The sequence below is a fragment of the Phyllostomus discolor genome, chromosome 9 (genome assembly GCF_004126475.2).
Source record: "Phyllostomus discolor isolate MPI-MPIP mPhyDis1 chromosome 9, mPhyDis1.pri.v3, whole genome shotgun sequence".
In the NCBI taxonomy this organism is placed as follows: Eukaryota; Metazoa; Chordata; class Mammalia; order Chiroptera; family Phyllostomidae; genus Phyllostomus; species Phyllostomus discolor.
Window position 1 is genome coordinate 86,922,241 of NC_040911.2, and position 22,623 is coordinate 86,944,863.

Consider the following 22,623-nt stretch of genomic DNA (forward strand, 5'->3'; position numbering starts at 1 on the left):
TGATAGCCTCATCAGTAGACGGATGTGCATGGCCAAGGAAAGAATCATCACTCCTGAAGATAAGTCAATAAAAACTTCCCAAACTGAAGTACAAAGTAAAAAAATTAACTTCTCCCCAGCAAAAAACCCAACCCAGAACAGAGTATCTAAAAGCCTGAGACAACTATAAAGAGTATAATATATATGTAATTGTGTAACTGGAGTAAGAGAAGAAAAAAGAGGGGAGAGTAAGAGGCGAAGAATTCCTTTTGGAGGTATCTTTGAGCTCACTGAACAGACACCATGAGCAAAGCTCACCCCCCCGAGCTAAAAAAAATTTATGGACAAGAAGTTATTGTTGAAATGAAATGGTGGTAGACGTGTCCAAGGAATCTTGCAGGGATTTGACCCCTTTATGAATCTTGGGATAGATGAATGTGTGGACGTGGCAACTAGTACACAGCAGAACAATATTGGAATGGTGGCAATACAAGGAAATTGTATCATCATGTTAGAAGCCTTGGAACGAGTATAAAGAATGGCTGTGTTCACCAGAGAAACCAACTGCTTCCATGTCCCCTTTCCACATCTCCTGTTTTACAATATAAAAATCGAGTCTTGTACATTTTCACATTGAACTTTTGTTAAATTTTTGTATTGGGAAAGAAAGAAGGAAGGAAGACAGGAAGGAAGGGAGAGAGGGAGAAAAATAGCTGAGCTTTACCGTGTTTTATGTGAGATTCATTACAGAATAAGAACTTTCAATCTCCAAAAGCAAGCACACAGCTTTATCTCACCAAATCTCTGTGTGAAAACCATGTGCTACCTTGGGGCTGTCTTTTCTGGATGTAAAGGTTTACCATAGATTTGCTGTGATGACCTCTAACATAAAATCATGTATAAGCCAAGCAACCGTAGTAACTGCTACTATCCCCATTCAAAAGTATGGTGGTAATCAGACTCCCTTTTATATCGAAATAATAACAAATTCTACATGTAAAATTTTTTCCTGTTATTGATATAAAAAAAATCAACAGAGATTTAACGAAAGATAAAGTGATATGGCGCCAAGGGTAATTTAATTATCTTCTCTTCAGATAACAGATCTTAATGAAGAAAAACTTTTCACTCAGGGAGATGACTCTGCACAATGCTGAATTGTCCTCTTTAGCAATATATATATAGGTAGGTAGGTAGATAGATAGATAACTGAATCTTTAGAAAAAAACAAGATGATTCTAAATGACTTATGGTGTAATGCCCAAACTCACCAGCAGTGAGAACAAAGTGGGAAAACACACATTCTTGCTCCTTTTTCTGCAAGAAAATAATTGATATCCAGAACAAGGCCCAGAATCATAACTAATTAACTTGAACACGCCATTCTTACAATGTATAATTGAAATGTCATAACATTCCCCGAACCAGAGCTGTGTCATAATAAAACATGACAGGAAATAAAGCTGTGTAAAAGATTCTGAGGGCTTATGAGGATAATGACTGGCAAAGAACCTTACAAAGCCATCCGAAAGAGGGGCCATCATTACTGATCCCTTGGACATTAAAGGGATAAGTAAGGGATTTTATGGGTAACTATATGCCCACAAATCTGATTACCTAGATCTTTGATTTTCAACCTTTTTCATCTGAGTCAGTCAGATGTTCTGATTTCCAATCCAAGTCCCACAAACTATTCCAAGTGCATTGCCAGTCAAATGCCAAAACAACAGCTCCTCTGTCTTCCAAAGCAGCACTTCTGTACATTCCATAAACAAACCGTCAAAAAAGCTGTACATCCGGACAACACAGCTGCAAAGTAAATTTTAGTTGAAAGAAAACTGTACCTTGTTTTTTTTAAAAAATATATTTTATGATGATGCTATTACAGTTTCCCCCCTTTTTGTCTCCCCTTAAGTCCCCTCCTCCCCGTATCCCTCTCCCACCAGCATTCGCCCACCTTAGTTCATGTCCATGGGTCATACATATAAGCTCTTTGGCTTCCCCATTTCCTATACTATTCTCAACTTCCCCCTGTCTACTTTGTGCCAACCATTTATGCTTCTTATTCCCTTGTACCTCTCATTTTAATTTGGTGGAATTTTGATCAAGGAAACAGTTCTGTTGTGGGCACTTTAAATGTTTCTATGGGCGTGTTTAGTGATGCTACAAGCTGCCAAACACAGAAGATTCTGATAAATAAAATTGACACTTTGAAAATAAAATGGCTGAGATTTTTTCCAAAATTAATGACACCAAACTACAGATCCAGAAAATTCAGGAAACAACAAGCAGGATAAATAGTTACCTCTACACATATCATATCCAAAGCAGAGAAAATCAGAGACAAGTCCTGAAAGAAGCCAGATGGTAAACTTATGTTATTTTACCACAGTTTTGTATTTATTTATTTCACACTCACCCAAGGACATTTTCATGGCTTTTAGAGAGGTAGGGAGAGAGAAACATTGATGTAAAAGAGAAGCATCATTTGGTTGCCACCAACCTCCCCCTGTCCACCCCCACCACATGCCCCACCCGCGCCTACATTCCTCATACACATCCAGACCAGGGATCAAACCTGCAACCTAGGTATATGCCCTGACCAGGAATGGAAACCACCACCTTTTGTTATGGAACAACACTCCAATCAACTGAGCCACATCACCCCAGGCTACCACAATTAAAAAATAAATTTATTTTATTGGTTCCAAAGACAGGGGAAGGGAAAGAGAAAAGGAAGGAGAGCAACATCGACATGAGAGAGAAACACTGGTCGCTGCCTCCTGCACAGGCCCTGACTGGGGACCTAATCCACAACCCAGGCATACGCCCCACGCAGGAATCAAACCAGCAACCCCTCGACTGCAGAACAGTGCCCAACCAACTGAGCCAAACTGGCCAGGGCTGCCACCATTTTTTTAAAAAAGGAAACATAAGATGGCTCATCATTACTGATCCCTTGGCCATTGAAAGGACAATAAAGAATACTATGACTAACTATGCCCGCAAATATGATTACCCAGATCACTGATTTTCAACCTTTTTCACCTCACTGCACGTATAAACTAATTGCTAAAATTCTGTGGCACACCAAAATACTATGTATTTTGTGGATCTGACAAAAAATAGCTACAACTTTCATTCACACTGGACAGCTATTGTATTGGCTATGTCATTTTTTAAAAATATATTTTATTGATTATGCTATTACAGTTGTCCCATTACCCCCCTTCATTCCCCTCCATCCTGCACACCCTCTCCCACCTACATTCTCCCCTTTAGTTCATGTCCATGTGTCATAAGTTCTTTAGCTTCTACAGTTTCCATACTATTGTCCTTCCCCTATTTTCTACCTACCATCTATGCTACTTATTCTCTGTACCTTTTCCCTCCTCTCTTCTTCCCACTCCCCTGTTGCTAACCCTCCATGTGAGCTCCATTTCTGTGGGTCTGTTCCTGTTCTAGTTGTTTGCTTAGTTTCTTTTGGTTGTGTTTTAGGTGTGGTTGTTAATAATTGTGAGTTTGCTGTCATTTTACCATACATGTTTTGTTTACCTTCTTTTCTTAGATAAGTCCCTTTAACATTTCATAAAATAAGGGCTTGGTGATGATGAACTCCTTTAACTTGACCTTATCTGAGAAGCACTTTGTCTGCCCTTCCATTCTAAATGAAAGCTTTGCTGGACAGAGCAATCTGGGACGTAGGTCCTTGCCTTTCATGACTTGGAATACTTCTTTCCAGCCCCTTCTTGCCTGCAAGGTCTCTTTTGAGAAATCAGCTGACAGTCTGATGGGAACTCCTTTGGAGGTGACTGTGTCCTTATCTCTTGCTGATTCTAGGATTCTCTCCTTCATTTTTACCTTGGCTAATGTAATTATGATGTGCCTTGGTGTGTTCCTCCTTGGGTCCAACTTCTTTGGGACTCTCTGAGCTTCCTGGACTTCCCGGACTTTCTGGAAGTCTATTTCCTTTGCCAGAATGGGGAACTTCTCCTTTATTATTTGTTCAAATAAGTTTTCAATTTCTGGCTCTTCCTCTTCCCCCTGGGGTACCCCTATAATTCAGATGTTGGAATGTTTAAAGATGTCCTGGCCGCTCCTAAGTCTCTCCTCATTTTGTTGGATTCTTATTTCTTCATTCTTTTCTGATTGTATGTTGTTTACTTCCTTCTGGTCCACTCCACTGATGTGAGACCCAGCTTTCATTCCATCACTATTGGTTCCCTGTGCATTTTTCTTCATTCCACTTATGGTAGCCTTCATTTTTTCATCTAATTTGTGACCAAAATCAACCCATTCTGTGAGCTTCCTGATCACCAGTGTTTTGAACTATGTACCTGGTAGGTTGGCTATCTCTCAGTTGCTTAAAAGTATTGGTTCTGGGGTTTTCATTTGTTCTTCTGTTTGAGCCCTCTTTTTGTTTTTTTTTCCCCCTTTGGTCTGGTCACGCCTGTTACGTACGAGGGGCGGAGCCTTAGGTATTCACCAGGGCGGGTCACCCCAGTCGCTGGGTTGTGACGTTGTACGTGGGGGCAGGGTCGAGAAGGAACAATGGCGCTTGCTCCGTTCTCCGTCTGACTTGAGTCCCTTCCGCCGCTTCCTGCAAGCAAACTGGGCCTTTCTGGTGCTAATTCCCGTGTGGGTGGGCTTAATGCATACCGTGGGTCTTTCCGAGGACTTCTCCTGTGAGTCTGGGAACCTCTCCCTGCACCTCAACCCCCCACAGGTATTTTTAATCAGTGACCCGAGGGTCTATTTCCTGGCGCTGAGACCCTGGGACTGCTTGGTCAGCCAGCTGCCTTGCTCGCAGTGCCTTGCATCACAACCGCCGCCTCACTGGGTCTGCCAGCTGCTGCTTGTGCGCCCAGGATGCCTTATGGATGTCCCAACGCTCTGTTCTGCAACCCCTCTCTGCCCGGCACCCGACTCCGCTCCTCCTACAGGTCTGTATGAATATGTCTATTTTAACTCTTTGGTTGTCTGACTTCCATACAGTTCCATTTTCTGTCATTTCTGGTTGTTATTCTGTTTCTAAGTTGTTGTTGTCCCTATCGTGGTTGTGTGAGGAGGCCCAGTGTGTCTATCCACACCTCCATCTTGGCCAGTAGTCCTATGTCATTCTTTTATTTGAAAATCTAAGGGAAAAAAGGTCAGTGTCCCTGACTAAATAGTTAGGTATTGCATGTTTTATAAATTCTTGCAGCACACTGGCTTGAAAATCACCTATCTCTTAAATAGACTATTCCTTTAAGACACAAATGATCAAAACTAATATGAAGGGAAATAGCTATGTGGATAAACCTGTATCTGCTAAAGATATTGAGTTAATAATTTCAAGAATGGAAAAGTCTCTGAATTTATACTTTCCCAAAGTAGATACACAGATATCCAATAAGCACAGGAAAAGATGCTCAGCATCATTAGTCATCAGGAAAATGCAAATCAAATCTGAAATGAGATATCACTTTTTACCACTAGGATGGCTATAGTTAAAAAGAGAGATAATATCAAGTGTTGATGAGGGTGTGGGGAAATTGGAACCCTCATAAATTACTGGTGGGAATGTAAAATGGTACAGCCATGTTGGAAAAAGTGTTGGCAGTTTCCCAAAAAGTTAAATGGAGAATGATCACATGACCCAGCAATCTCACTCCTATGTAGAGAGCCAAAGAAATGAAAACAGATGTGCATATAAAAACCTGTACACAAATATTCAAAGCAGCATTATTCATAATAACACAAAAGTGAAAAAAAATAAGCCTACCAACTGATGAATGAATAAAAAATATATAATATACACATATAATGGTATATTATTTGGCAATAAAAAGGAATAAAGTACTAATACTTGCTACAACATGGACAAATCTTGAGAAAATTGTGTAAAGTGAAAGAAGCCAGCCACAAAAAGCTGGATTCTATTGCTAGATTCTAGTAACATGAAATGCCCAGAATAGATTGTAAATCCATAAAGACAAAAGGTAGATTAGTGGCTGTCTAGGGCTGAGAGAAGGTGATGGTGAAGGGTATTGAGGAGAGATTACTAACTGGATATGGTGTTTCTTTAAGGGTGATGAAATGTTCTACACAAAATTGAGTGTGGTGATAGCTGCATAATTCATGTGTACAGTAAAAAACACTGACTTGTACACTTTAGATGGCTGACCTGTATAGAATGTGAATTATATCTCAATAAAGCTGTTAGAACTTCAACAAAGAGACAGCAAACATAAAACATGGATAGAAAACAAAAAAGAACAAGCCCTGGCTGGTGTAGGTCAGTGGACTGAGCACAGGTAAACCAAAGGGTCGCCAGTTCGATTCCCAGTCAGGGCACAGGCCTGGGTTGCGAGCCAGGCCCCAGTTGGGGGGATATGAGGGGCAATCACACATTCATGTTTTGCTCTATTTCTCTTTCCCTTCCCCTCTCTCTAAAAAAAATACATAAAATCTTTAAAAAGAAAACAAAAAAGAACAAGTCAAATAAAGAATACACTCACTGAAATGAATACATTATGGGAATCAACAGTAGAGCAGATGAAGGAGAGGATCGAATAAGAGATTTGGAAAATAAGGAAGTAGAAAACACCCAATCAGAACAGCAAAGAAAAAAAAAGAATTAAAAAAAAAAATGAGGATAGTATAAGAAGCCTCTGGGACAGCTTCAGGCGTGCCAATATTTGCATCATGGGGTTGTTGGAAGGAGACAGCAAAAAACTGAAAACCTATTTGAAAAAAAAAAATGACAAAACTTCCCTAACTTAGTGAAGGAAATAGACATACAAGTTCAGGAAGCACAGAGTCCCAAACAAGATGAACTGAAAAAGGCCCACACAAAGACACATCATAATTAAAATGCCAAAGATTAAGGACAAAGAGAGAATCTTAAAAGCAGCAAGAGAAAAAAGCCATTTCTCTTACCTACAAGGGAGCTCCCACAAGACTGCCAGCTAATTTATCAACAGAAACTCTGCAGGCCGGAAGGGACTGGCAAGAATTGCTCAAAGCGATGAAAAGCAAGGCCCTACGACCAAGATCACTCTACCCGGCAAAGCTATCATTTAGAGTTAAATGACAGATAAAAAGCTTCCCAGACAAGAAAAAGCTAAAGCAGTTGATCACCACCAAATCTGTATTACATGAAATGTTAAAGGGTCATCTTTAAGAAGAGGAAAAAGAAAAAAAGATAAGAAATACAAACAATAAAATGGCAATAAATACATATGTATCATCAATTGAATCTAAAATACAAAATAAATGAACAAGTAACAGAAACAGAAACAAATGAACAGAAACAGACTCATAGATACAGAGAACATTTTGATGACTGCCAGATGGAGGGCGGTTTGGGGGCATGTGTGAAAAAGGTGAAATGTTTAAGTACAAATTGGTAGTTACAAAAGTCACAGGGATGCAAATACAGCATAGGGAATATAGTCAATAATATTCATTTATAGTGTCAGATGGGTGAGGGATTTATCGGCATGATCACTTAGTAAGTTGTATAATGTTGAATCACTGGGGTGCACATCTGAAACTAAGATAATAATGTATGTCTACTGTAATTGAAAAATAAAAATGATTTCAACCCTGGCTTTCAATGGGATGATCATAGCCAGATGTCGTAGCCAGGTTGCCCTCACATCCATGATTTCAAAAAAAAAAAAAACCTAAATTATAGGCATAAGGAAACTTTTTGGAGTAACGAAAATGTTTTAAAATAACTGGTGATGTTTGCCTAACTCAATAAATTTGCTAAAAAGCATTAAATTGTATATTTACAATGGGTACATTTTACGGTATATAAGTTATACCTCCATAAAGCTGGTTTTTAAAAAGCAACATTTTGTAAATGTAAATACACAACGTAAACACAAACCAAAAATAAGGTGGTATAAGTGTTTCTAAAATTAGTATAAGAGACTTAAAGCAAAAAGTCTTACCAGCAATAGAGATGCTCTGTAAGGGCAGAAAGGTCAGCAGAGAGACAATGTAACAGTTCTAAATTTCAATGTACTGAATAAACAGCTTCAACATGCATAGAGCAAAAACTGACAGGGCTAAAAAAAAAAAACAGGCAAATTCACAATCATAATTTCTCTCAGAAGTTGATATATGTAGATACAAAATTAGTAAGGATATTGAAGATAAACAAAATTGAAGATGAAAGCACAGGTAGGTATATTTTGCCTCCTTGTAACCAAAATAAGGACAAAAACTAATTTAAGAACAAAAAAATAACCAGAACTGCCAGAAAATCAAACTGTATGGAAGTCCGACAACCCAGGAATTAAAGAAGGAACATTCATTTAGACTAGTAGGAGGGACTGAGACAGGCAGCCAGGGTGGAGAGGATACCCTGGCAAGGTGGCAGCTGGCAGACCAGTGGTCCCACATTTGCATGCTGATAAACTGGGAGGAAGAACTGGGGAGAGAGACAGACTGTACAATCCAGGATTCCAGCACAGGAAAAGAATGCCTCAAAACCTCTGGCTGTAAAAACCTGTGGGGCTTATAAAGGTGGGAGAAACTCCCAGTCTCATAAGAAAGTTTATGGGAGAGACCCACAGGGTCCTAGAACATACACAAGCCCACCCACCCAGGAATCAGCATCAGAAGGGCCAATTTGCTTGTGGGTAGCGGGGGAAGTGACTGAAAGACTGATGAGAGATGAGCAAGCAGCATTGTTCCCTTTGACCCATCACCTACATTCAGCACCACCACAAAGCAATGTGGGTTGCCCTGCCCTGGCGAATACCTAAGGCTCCTCCCCTTACTACATAACAGGTGTGCCAAGACAAAAAAAATACGGCCAATGAAAGAACAGATCAAAGCTCCAAAAACAGAAATAAGCAACGAAGAGACAGCCAACCTATCAGATGAAGAGTTCAAAACTCTGATAATCAGGATGCTCACAGAAATGGCTCAGTATGGTTGCAAAAGAGAGGAAGCAGTGAAGGCTATGCAAAGTGAAATAAAAAATAATATACAGGGAACCAACAGTGATGGGAAGGAAACCAGGACTTAAATCAATGATTTGGAGCAGAAAGAAGAAATAAACATTCAACAGGAACAGGATGAAGAAACAAGAATTCAAAAAAATGAGGAGAGGCTTAGGAATCTCAAAGACAACTTTAAATGTTCTAACCCCTGAGTATTAGGGGTGCCAGAAGAAAAAGAGGAAGAACGAGAAATCGAAAACTTACTGAACAAGAAATTGAAAACTTATTTGAACAATTCATGAAGGAGAACTTCCCTAATCTGGCCAAGGAAATAAGACTTCCAGGAAGTCCAGGAAGCTCAGAGAGTCCCAAAGAAGTTGGACCCAAGGAAGAACACACCAAGGCACATCCTAATTATATTACCCAAGATTAAAATAAGGAATCTTAAAAAAAGCAAGAGGAAAGGAGACAGTTACCTACAAAGAAGTTCCCATAAGACTATCAGCTGATTTCTCAAAAGAAACCTTGCAGGCAAGAAGGGGCTGGAAAGAAGTAATCCAAGTCATGAAAGGCAAGGACCTACACCCAAGATTACTCTATCCAGCAAAGCTATCATACAGAATGGGAGGTCAGATAAAGTAAGATAAACTTAAAGGAGTTCATCATCACCAGGCCCTTATTAATATGAAATGTGAAGGGACTTACCTAAGAAAAAGATGATCATTAAAATGATAACAAACTCACAACTATCAACTGAACCTAAAAAAAAACCCAAACTAAGCAACCAGAATAGGAACAGAATCACAGAAATGGAGACTGCATGGAGGGTTATCAGTGAGGAGGGAGAGAGGAGGAATGGGGGAAAAGGTACAAGGAAATAAGAAGCATAAATGGTAGGTAGAAAATAGACAGGAGTAGGTTAATAGTATAGGAAATGGAGAAGCCAAAGAACTTATACGTATGACTCATGGACATGAACTAAGGTAGGGAATGCTGGGGGCGGGGGGGTGCAGGGTGGAGGGGAGTAAAGTGGAAAAAGAAGAAAAATGGGGTAAGTTTAATAGCATAATCAATAAAATATACTTAAAAAAAGAAAATAAGCAAAACAAAATTGACAATCTACAGCACTACATGTAATAACTGCTCTCTACACACTCTTTGCAAGTACCCAGAGAACATTTACAAAATGACCAGTCGCTAAGCCATAGGGCAACTTTCAACATATTTAAAAGAATCAAAATGCAGACTATGTTCTGTGACTACTGTGCAATGAACCCAAAGTCTGCGACAGAAAGATAACTATAAAACCCAATGTTTAGAAATAAAATACACTTCAAAAAAGTGCATGACACAAAGAAGAATTCCGAGATGAAATCTGAAGATATTCTGAAATGAATGATAGTGAACAATACTACATCTCAAAACTTGTGGGGGGCAACTAAAGTCATGACTAGTGACCAGCATAAACCTGATGGCAAAACCTGCTGAAAGGAAAAATATAGACCATTCTCACTCATGAACATAGAAAAAAAAATCCTAATAAAAACTTTGTGGGTCAAATTTAGCAATCTATAAAAAGGTTGGAAACCTGTAGCAGATATTTGGATTTGGTTTAATATTTGAAAATTTTACTTAATGTAACTCATCGCATTAATAACAAAGGAGAACAATTATATGAACATTTCAATTGATGTAGAAAAGCATTTTAATAAAATTCAACATTCATTCATAATGAACTCATAAACTCAGAAAACATGTGAGCTAATAAGAGTATCTACAGAAGACCTTCAGCAAACATCATACTCAATGGTGAATATGAGGCTTTTCCTTTTAGATCAGGAATATACCATTTCCATTCACTGCGTCGGCAGCACAGTTAGGCAAGAAAAAGAAATCAAAGATTTCACAGATGATTATACACATACATAATCCAAAAGAATCTAAAGGTAGTGTATTAATAATATAGAAGCAATATAAAAATCCATCTTTTTAAATTACAGCTACAGTAAGAAAATGCAATTTTCAAAAACTATTTACAGTATCATAAGAAAATGTCAAATGCTAAGGAATAAGTCTAACAAAAGTTAGGCAAGATCACTACATAGAAAACTATAAAAAATTATCAAGAGAAACTAAGGAAGACCAAACCAGAGAAAAAGAGGAACAGGGAAAGGGGTAGGGGAGAGGGGAAGAAAGAATAAATGTACCGTGCTCAATATATTGAATGCATACTGAATGCAATCTCAATCAAAATTTTGTTGTCAAACTGTAAACACTCATTCTAAAATGTGTACGGAAATGGCAAAGGGCCAAGAAAAACCAAGGAACCTTGAAGATACTACATAGGAGAAGCTACTCCTATTATATATACAATATTTTTCAGACTTTAAGACACACTCCCCCAAATTTGGGGAAAGGGGTGCGTCTTATAGTCCCAGTGTAGCTTACCTGGCTCACTGTGTGTGGTGGGGGGGGCAGTTTGTTATTTATGTTATTAAATATTTTACTACATTTTTTGCTTCAAAACTTTTCCTGTTTTCCTCCTCTAAAACCTAGGTGCATCTTATGGTCCGGTGCATCTTACAGTCTGAAAACACTCAGTACTATAGACAAAATCAACACATATGAAGTTACAGAAAATAAGGCAATGTATCAGTACAAGGACAGACACACCAGAGGATCAGAAAAGACACAAAACGGAGAAAGGTGGCACTAAAAAGTAAAGGGAGATGAAAGAGACTTTTCAATAAATAACATGGGCTCAAACTGGATATCTATACGGAAAAGCTCACACCACACCCCAAAATCAGTCCCAAATCAGTGCATATTTAAATATAAAAGATGAAACAATAATGGTTCTAAAAGATAAAGAGGGTATCTTCATGTCCTCAAACTAGGCAAAGATTTTTTACATACAAAATGGGCTAACATAAGGAAAATAGTGATACCATAAGTTGTATTAAAATTAAGCACTTCTGTTCATCAAAAGATCTTTCTGGAGACTGAAAAGGCAAGCCACCAAATGAGAGAAAATATCTGCAAAACTATAAAAGAAATAAAAAAAATTCAAGTCAATAAAAAAAAAGTATGCAAAAGATTCAAACAGGCAACCCACCAAACAGGGTGTCCCAACGGCCAATAAACATCTGAAAAGGTGATTAACCTCATTAGCCATCAGGGAAACACAAATGAAGACCATGAGACCATTGCACAAATATCAGAACAGTCAAGTCAAAAGACTGGCAACAGTATGGATTAGCAAGAACATGGAACAACAGGAACACACACACTGCTGGTGGAAGTGTAAATTAGCACAAACACTAGGAAAATTGTTCTGTAATGGCTACTGATGCTGAACCTGTATCCTCTAACCCAGCAATTCTAAGTATATACCCAACAGAAATCGTACACATACAAATCAAGAGACATACGTGATGTTCCTGTAAGCATCATTTACAACAGCCCCAAACTAGAAAACTCCCAAATATTCATCAGAAGTAGAATACATTAATTGTGGTTTGTTAATACAGAAAATGAAATAGTTTCAACATTATGGATGATCCTAACGATGTTGACTAAAAGGCCAACTCAGTACATATTGCTTGACTTATTTATATGAAGCATAAAAACTGGCACAACTAAATGCACTGTTAGAAGTCAAGCTAGTTAGTAATTTCATTGGGAGTAGAGAAAGAAGAGAGTGGCTGGCAGGTGGTACAAGAGGTGATCTGATGGTTGCAACATAGTTGATCATTTTGTTATTGTGCAGAGTTGTATATTCATTTTTGTGTATTTTTATTTGTAAATTTCAACACAGAATTTTAATTCCTTGAAACAAAACGATCTGTATGTACTGATTATGAAAGGATCTCTAAGATACATTCTAAGTTTAAAAAAAGCCAGATGCAGAATGGTGTACACAATATGATAATAACCTGTTTTAGGAAAAGATATACACACACATTCGCTTTTCTAGGTTTAGAACGCCTCTAGAGGCTACACAAGAACCCAATGACCATAGCTGACTCTGGGAGTAGAACTGGAGGGTGCTAATAGAGGTGGTGGTGGGCTATTTGCAAGGGAGACTTACTTTTCTCTGTGATCTGTTTGTACATGTGCATATGTAACTTATTCAAAATGCATTATTACCTCTGGTGGGGAGGGAATGACACAAAATGGGCATTAACTATATCGGTAATGTCTTAAGTTTGGCAGTTGGTATATGGTTATTGTGATAATATTGTATTACTATTGTTTTTTATAGGACAAATATTTAACAATAAGTTTGTTTGTTTTTTTTTCAAATACCTTCCCTACCCTATTCCCAGTCTCTCCAAACTTATCTCTCACCTCTCTCCCATACAAGCATTTCACTTTCCCCAGTCTTCTAATGGTCGATTATGAGGACTTTCTCAGCATTGGTCTTAGTGCCAGAAATCTGTTACTCTGTTCAAATTCTACTCATTCTTCAGAACCAACTCAAAGTCTCACCTATTCCATAAAGTTCTCCAAAGCAATGACAGTAAAACTTCATAGGAGATAAAAAGTCTTTTAAAAATAAAACTCTTAGAGAACATTCTGCAACCATTCTGCAGAGGGGGTTCATGTCAGCTGACAGACATGATATTTTATAGTTGTTATATATTTTAATGTGTATCTATACATTGTATATTTGACACAGTGAATAAAGACTTTCATCAATGCATATGACAGCTAAATTTCAGAATACAGGGAAGAGAGAGACGGTTGGAGGAGGAAGTGGTCAGACAGAAAGAAATCCTAAAGAGCTTTTAGGAGGTGAGGGGTGGGGAAATAGGTCACCTACAAAAGACTGGGAGTTTGAACAGACTCTCCCAAAGTCACACTAGATGCTTAAATACAATGCAGTAACACCATTAAAATTTTTAAATATATTTTGTTGATGATGCCATTAAGGTTATCCTAATTTTCCCTCTTTGCCCCTCTGCCTGGTACCCCCATTCCCTCCAACAATCAATCCCCGCAACTTTAGTCCATGTCCATAGGTCATGGACATGGCCTGGGCTATGGTCTTGGGCTACTCCGTTTCCTATACTGTTCTTAACATCCCCATGTCTGTTTTGTACCAATTTATGCTTCTTAATCACTGCATCTTTCCCCCCATTCTGCCCTTTCCCTCTCCCCACTGATAACCCTCCAAATGATCTCCATATCTATGACTGTTTCTGTTCTGCTTGTTTGCTTAGTTTTTTAGATTCAATTATTGATAGTTGTGAATTTATTGCCATTTTAATGTTCATTGTTTTGATCTTTTTCTTATATAATTCCTTTTAGCATTTCATATAATAATGGCTTGGTGATGAACTCCTTTAGCTTTACCTTGTCTGGGAAATACTTTATCCGCCTTTCCATTCTAAATGATAGCTTTGCTGGATAGAGTAATCTTGGTTGTAGGTCCTTGCTTTTCATCACTTTAAAAAGTGGGTTCTTGCCAGTCCCTTCTAGCCTGCAAACTTTCTTTTGAGAAGTTAGCTGACAGTCTTATGGGAACTCTTTTGTAGGTAACTATCTTCTTTTCTCTTGCTGCTTTTAAGATTCTTTATCTTTAACCTTTGGCATTTTAATTATGTCTTGGTGTGGTCCTGTTCAGGTCCAACTTACTTGCGACTCTCTGTGCTTCCTGGACTTGTATTTCTACTTCCTTCATCAAATTAGGGAAGTTCTCCTTCAATATTTCTTCAAATAAGTTTTCAATTTCTTGCTCTTCCTCTTATCCTTCCGGAACCCCTATAATTTGGTTGTTGGTTTGACAATGTCCCAAAGGCTCCTTAACCTATCCTCATTTTTTTGAATTCTTTTTTCTTCCCACTGTTCTGATTGAATGCTTTTTTCTTCTTTAAGTCCCCAAACTTTGATTTGATTCTCATTTTCATCTCCTCCAATGATGGTTCCCTATAGGTTTTTCTTTATTTCACTTAATGTAAACTTCATTTCTGACTGGGTCTTTTTTATGTTGTTAAAGTATCCAACGAGTTCCTTAAGTATCCTGATAACCAGTGTTTTGAATGCTGCATCTGATAGGCTGCTTACCTCCATTTCATTTAGTTCTTTTTCTGGAGTTTTGCTCTCTTCTTTCATTTGGGCCATATTTCTTTGTCTCCTCTATTTGGCAACCTCCCTGGTTTGTTTCTGTGTATTATGTAAAGTTGCTCTGACTCCCTGTCTTAGCAGCATGACCTATTGTAGAAAAGTGAATCTCTAAAATGTATGGAGCAGCCTGGAGAGCCTGAGGCAATTGCCAGGGCAGGGTAACCCACGTAACCGCTCAGCGACTCTGTCGGGGAGGGCATGGAGAGGGAACAATGCCACTGCCCAGCCTCTGGAGTTCTGTCTGGGAGGAAGCTGTCTCCTACTACCTGCCCTATTGCCAGTCACTTCAATTTCTTCCTGTGTGCCACTGGTGCCCTTCCAGCTGCTGCCCTGGTACGGAATCCCAGAGGGGATGGGTCTGCGTAAGTTCTAAGACCCTTGCAGGCCCTTTAAGAGTAGTCTCCTGCAAATCCTGCAATTTCTCCCACCACCCCAATCTCCACAGGATTTTACAGCCAGAAGTTATGGGGACTTATTCCTGGTGCTGGAACCCTGGGTTGGGTGGTCTGGTCTGAGGCTGGGATCCCTCGCTTTTGAGGTATCCCTCCCGATTTTTATCCACCACCTGTGGCTATGGGACCCCTGTTCTGCATCTCCATGCCTCTCTGCATCTCCACCGCTCCGCACCTCTCAATGTTTCTACCCCTCCTACACGCCTGGAGGGATATGGCATCTTTAAATCCCTGATTGTTGGACCTCCATACAGCTCAATTTTCTGATGATTCTGGGTCATATCTGTTGTGTAGTCTAGTTGCACTTTTTGCTATAGTTATGTGAGGAGGCGCCCGCTCCTCCACGTTTACCCTATGCCTCCATCTTGACTGGGTGTCTATCCTTACATGATTTAAAAAATCTCTCAGCAAACTTGGAAACAAGTACTTCCTTATTCTGCCTCAGAGAATCAGAAAGGGGAACTCCAGGATTAGGAAGAGGTAGTGGACAGCTTTGAGCCAGAGTGTCTCAAGGCAGTTCAGCCACTAAGATAGCCTGTTGCTTTAACTTTTTAGCAGCTTTCTGGGCTGTATCTCCGACAGGAAGTGATCCTCTCCACCATTAAAAATTTAAGGGAAAATAACTTCTAATCTAGAATATACCCAACCAAAATAAATATACAAATATAAGAATAAAAGATCTTTTCAGACATACAAACTTTAAAAAAAAAAGTTACCTCCCATTTACTCTTTCTTAGGAAGCTACTAGAAAAATGTACGCCCCAAGAAAAAGGAAGACAGGATTTAGGAAATAGGATCTAACACATGAGAAAAATAAAATGCTCTGAATTTGGTGACAGGAAATCCCAAGAATTCAACTGTTCAGATCTCAACAAGTAGTTCAAACTACAGCAGAAAGATGGAAAGTTCTAAGAAGGATTTCTTAAAAAAAAAAAAAAAAGTTTTAGAACTGAGAAATAAATTGTGAGGACACAAAAAGCAAAGCAAATTTCAAAAGATGACTATTCTAATTTTAAAAGCCAGACTCAAAAGGCTACACTTGGGTATGGGTATGATTCCATTTCTATGACAGTCTGTAAAAGGACATAAGAACAGGACAGAAAACAGATGAGCAATTGCCAGAGGATGGGGTGGGAGCGGGGCTAACTACTATGAGGGAATTTTCTATATCCCAACTGCAGTGGTGGTCACAACTATGCATTTATCAACACCTACATATAGAACTATACACCAGAAAGGGTGAACTGTACTCCTTATATTTTTCTTGATTTAAAATATAGGGGGGAAAGTGTGGCTTTTAACTCAAACAAAAACAAAAAAAATTATACCACACAAAAATAACCATCGAATACAATAGGGCTCTGCAGTAAGCAATCATACCATCCTCACTATCATAATTTAAATACTTAACACCCCACCCAAAGCTGTGATACAGCTACAACAGGAGAATGATGTACACAAAACACGTGACGCAGGTGGCTATGGATTAAATTCTAATCTACAGGAGGATGAAAATAGTAATGTCTAAAATTAAAAAATCAGTGCCCTAGCTGTTGTGGCTCAGTTGGTTGGAGTGTCATCCCATAAACGAAAAGGTCGCAAGTTCAATTCCCGGTTAGGGTACGTGCCTGGGTTGCATGTCTGGTCCCCAGTAAGGTGTGTGTGGGGGGGCAACCCACTGATGTTTCTTTCCCTCTCTTCCCCTCTCCATCAATGAGCATGTCCTCAGGGGAGGGGAGGGGACAGGAGGGGGAACGGAAATTTTAAAGTCAGTAAACAGCCTTATAAGCATGTTATTAATAAATACTGGCTCTCCTATTTCCTGGACCCTTCCCTGTAAAAGCAAAAAAAACAGAAAAAGAAAAAAAAAAACAGCTACATCGTGGACAGTGGTTGACTCCGGGGGGGTCGAACGTGGGGTGAAAAGTGGGGCAGAGCACTGCTGTTTTTTGTTATGAGGCTCATGATACCGAGAGATCCTCCCAATCACATTCCAGATATTCAACTTCACAAGGAGTTTCTTTACTACTTCTACACTGTCTTGCAAGGCACTGACTCTCATCTTAAAATTATCATTTGGATTTTGTTTTCCTTGTGAACAGCTGAGTACTGTGATGAAAGAGCCATCATCCAGTCATCTTCAAAGTGTGAATTGTTGGCAGGTGTCGTATGGGTTTTCTCTCGGAGTACTTGTGGTTTGACAGTTTATACCAGTGATAATCTCTTACATCATGCTGCCTGGGCTATCGACCTGTTTAGTGAATGTGACATCCCGTTTTCATTGACTTATTTTGTCTTTACCACGCTTTTCTTTTTAAATAATTAAAGGCTGGATTCCACATACATCAATGTATACCTTGTTTGTTAAGTCCTAAGTTTAAGATATCTAATACCTCAAATATTAAGTGCAAGGAAATAGCTATCATAAAGGATAATTAATGAAGGTTAAATTCTGTTAGGTTACTCTGATGACAAATGGGAACCATGAATACTTGTGTCAACTTTAATAGGATTTGTTTTGTTTCAATAAAATTAGGAGTGAATTTTATGGCCTGTGATTATGAAAACTTCCTGTTAAGATTAATTACATTTATATATATAAATTTTAAAGATTTCACTTAGGTTTAGAGAGAGGGAAAGGGAGGGAGCAAGAGAGGGAGAAAAACATCCATCGGTTGCCTCTCATATCCCAGGCACGTGCCCTGACCAGGAATCAACCCGGCAACTGCTTAGCAGGACGACACCCAACCAACTGAGCCACACAAGTCAGGGCAATATTCACATTTTTAATTTATGAGAATTTATCCTACCCGGGGTTTTTTTAGTATCAAATTACCCTTGACAGGCAAGGAAAGATTATATTTGACTTAAATCCCTAAGGTAGCACAAATACTAATGCTCATTAAAACAAAGTTAAAACAAGACGTACCTATTGAAATATTTTTTAAAGGGAGGATTCCATCTAAGGGAAAAACATGAAGTTACACTTAGGAAAACAGGAATTTCAATATGCTAATAATCATCAAGGAAACAATGACTGGCATTTAGAAAACAGAACAAGGATGTCCTGACCCAGGAGTATCTGAAGGAGTATCTCTAGGGGTGCTGGATATGACCTGTATCAGTTACTCTGCCTTAGAGTCTAGGATTTACCTAGTCTACCCCCTTCTGTCAATTCCTACTGGTCATGCAGGGTCTTGTATGTCCATGGTAAGAAACCTGGATTTGATTCCAACTGCAATGGGATAGCCTTGGAGGGTTTTAAGCAAGAGAGGTATAAGATCTGATGTGCTTTAAGGATAAGTATGAACAGACTCTGTAAATGCTTAAGCACTGTGCCAGCATATTTTATTACCTGGACAGAGGGCAAACTGAAAGGGAAATGGAAATAAGGCACACTACAATCTAAGTAGGACAGGCCCATTCTAAGCCATGTGGCCAGGAGTCTTTTTCCAGGCTTCTCTTAAGTTCCATTTAGGGAAATGGGCAAGACTTGGGGGAGATCAGGTTTGGTGGAAGAGTACTACGGTATTTCTGACATATTAAGTTTGAGATGCCCATTAGATATCTAACTGGAGAAGTTATCTGGATACACCCATCTGGAGTAAACAGGAAAAATCGGGATGGAAATACAGCTTTAAAATCCATCAGAATACAGAGTGTTTGTTAAAAACAATATTCACCCTGGCTGGCGTAGCTCAGTGGATTGAGCGCGGGCTGGGAACCAAAGTGTCCCAGGTTCGATTCCCAGCCAGGGTACATTCCTGGGTTGCAGGCCATAACCCCCAGCCACTGCACATTGATGTCTCTCTGTCTCTCTGTCTCTCTGTCTCTCTCTCTCTCTCCCTCCCTTCCCTCTCTAAAAATAAATAAATAAAATCTTAAAAAAAAACAATATTCACTAAACTTTATAGCATGATTATTGTGTTTCGGACATGATTTTAGGTGCTTTATATGTATTAACTCACTTGTTCCTAACCTTAGGATGTTAGTCCCCATGATTGTCCCTATTTTACAAACGAACAAACTGAGACTTAAAGAAATTAAGCAACTTGCCGAGAGACACACAGCAAGCATGTATCAGAGCTGGGACTCAAACCTAGGTAATCTGATTCCAGAATTCTTTAAAGTCACAGGACTATTTGGGAATACAGACAGAACAGGACTGAGCAGGAGAAAGACTGTGCCCTCATAAACAGTACGTATTTCAGTTCAAACAATTTACTGAGATCTGAGTACCTGTCAAGTGCCTGGTGCTGTTTCTGCCTCTGCAGATGCTAAGAAAAATAAGACAAAGTCCCTCAAGAAGCCCAGTCTAATAGCTACAACCTGATAACAACTATTTCATGAATATGTACTATGAGCCACACACTTGCCAAGCATTTTATACACATTATTTCACTTACTCCTCCCAAAAACACTATGAGGTAGATGTTACTGCCATTTTAGAAATAAGGAAACTGACGTCAAATAACATAATGTAGGTCACTCGGCTAGTGGCAGAACTAGGGTTCAATCCAGGTCCCTCCCGCAAATCTGGTCTTTTCCAAGGATTTCCTGTTATATGCTATAACATGGATGAAACTTGAAGACATTATTCTAAGTGAACGATCTACTTATATGAGATAACTAAAGTGACCAAGTTCATAGAAACAAAGTCATATAAATGGTGGTTGGTTACCAGTGGCTGATGGAGAGGGGAAGAGAGGGGAGTTGTTTAATGGGCATCATGTTTCAGATTTGTAAAATGAAAAAATTCTGGCGAGCTATTTCACAACAATGTGAATGTACTTAACACTGCTGAATTGTACACTTAAAATCATTAAGATGGTAAATTTTACATTATATATTTTTAAGCCCAATTAAAACATTTTTTTTCTGAAATCTGGTCCTTCCTCGTATACCACATGCCATAATGGACATGCTTACTGTGCTACAGAAATACCTGTGAAGAACTAATTTATTCTGCAATGTGAGGGAGAGAGGAGGTGGGAGGTGTGGCAAGGAAGACGATATCAAGGAAAGTTACCGAGAAAGGATACATTTGAGAGATAAAGGTCCCTCCCTACTTTATCCTCACTAGAGTTCTGGTAAGGTGTCTCTATCTCAACCTCTGATATAGCTCCTACACCTGTATACAATTATCGATCACCACATAACCAGCCTAAACCAATATTCCAGCAGCCCTCTAGCCAGTGAGCTCCTCCAGTCTCCTCCCATTCTAAGTCATTCAACACCGAAAACAGTAAGGGTCCAAAATTCCTTCATTCCTTCATTATGCTGAAGAACTCCTGTGGCTCCCTAACGCCCTCAGAACATAGAGGATTATCAAGATGGTGGTTAGGAACAAATTATCTGACCTCTCTGTGCCTCAGTTTTCTCATCTGACTTAAGCGGTGAGTGCTGACACCAAATTCAAAAGAAGGATGATTAAATAAAAACATTGTGCACCTTGCTCAATGCTTCAGCCAAAGTACTGCATCTGATCAGTGAAGGTGAGTTAGTTCCCTTTCTGCCTGTCCCTAATACCCAGCTCAGTAAGGTATTTTAGTTTAAAGGGCAGAGCAAGTATTTCCAGGATCTTCTCAAGGCAGATAGAGAATGCCAGTGGGGAAAAAGTTACTCATCTATGCTTATCCCAATGTCCAGGAAAATACTGCTCACCCAGCATTGCTTCTTCAGTTGTAAACCTCCAAAGAGACCACCTGATCTTTATTTTATTCTGTCCTTTTAATCATACCAAAAATACTGAAATGTTTCAAGATTAACGTACATATACAATTATACTGTGAAAAGTCTCACTTCCATTTTCTCCTCCATCTACACAATTGACACCGCACTCCCACCAACCACTTCATTACTTGTGTATCCTTCAAAAGTTTCTTTATGCAAAAACTGTCTTTAAATTAAGCTGATGCTTTACAGGTGTATTGACAACGTAAGTTCTGAGAACACAGAGGGGGAAGGGAAGGAGGAAGAAGCCTAGGTTTATTTGTCCTGCTTTACCCTAAAGCAATGGCCTTGTCCATTCAAAACAAAAAACGAAAAACAATCATATATTGGGCGCCCACAGATACCAAATACAGTATTAATATTACCTGATTACTCTTCTACCCTTACTATGCACCAGAAATGCACTTAATGCTTTGCACAATTGTCTCCTTTGACCCTCAAAACACCTTAAGAGATAGGCTATTATCTACATTTTACAAATGGGGAAACTAAGGCACAGAAGGGAACTTGCCCAAGCAAGAGAGAGCAGCAAGGCCTGCTCTCCAAAATCCTCCCTCTTAACCATGACGCTCTACATTGGCAAAACAGATACAGTCCCTGCACCCGTTGTAGCATAGCCTAATGTGAGAAACTGGCGAGAAAAACGGGTAGACAACAAAGAAATATTTAATTGCACACTAAGAAAGCAATGTGAACGAAACAAATTCAGGGCTCTGACTGAGTAACAATGGGGGCCTACGGGGGGGGAGGGGGTCAAGAAAAGGCTCTCTGAGAGGATGACATATGATAAGCTTAAGAACCGTTTGGGGACTGCGATGATGACCCACCGCCCAGTTCACAGGGGAGAAACTCGAAGTACGCAGAGACTAAAGCAAACTCGCCCAGGGTCCCCCAGACGTGTAGACGTGGCGCAGGGAAGGCAGGGTCCAGGAGCTGGGCCCAGGGCTCGTACACGCCATTAATGCCTGCTGCAGCCCAGCCCCGCTCGGCCCCTTACCGGGGGCCTGTAGACGGGCGCTGCCCACCACCCCACCGCGGCTGACAGCTTCCGCGCAGCCCTTGGGGTGGTCTCGCGGTCCGCCAAAGGGGGTCGCGCCCATACTGCGGCGGCCCGGAAAGGCCTCTTCCCCGGCCCCCAGCCAGCTCCCGCCTGGTCCGCCCCGCCCCTCCGGGCCGGCTTCGTACCTGCACGGCTCGGACCAGGCCCCGGCCGGTCAGCTGGCCCTGCCGCAGCTGCAGCAGAATGTTAGCGGGCCGCGGCCGGCCGCCCCATCCGCCCCAAGCCGCAACCGTTGCCGCCGCCCATCGCCCTCGGCCGGCCCCAGACCCAGCAGCCGCCGGCGCCGCCGCCGCCATGTCTCCTCGTCCGACAAACAGGAAGCAAGCGG

General features: G+C 40.0%; 1 protein-coding gene and 1 pseudogene across 1 annotated transcript in view; one reads left to right on the forward strand and one right to left on the reverse strand.

Annotated features, from left to right (window-relative positions):
* Nucleotides 1-22,623, reverse strand: part of LOC114506247 (transient receptor potential cation channel subfamily C member 4 associated protein) — an 86,039-nt gene extending 63,416 nt beyond the window's left edge. The window contains exon 1 of the mRNA XM_028523804.2: nt 22,421-22,623. Coding sequence (XP_028379605.1) covers nt 22,421-22,591 — 171 coding nt within the window. The 5' untranslated portion in view covers nt 22,592-22,623. The remainder of the gene's footprint in view (nt 1-22,420) is intronic.
* Nucleotides 185-528, forward strand: LOC114506248 (annotated as a pseudogene).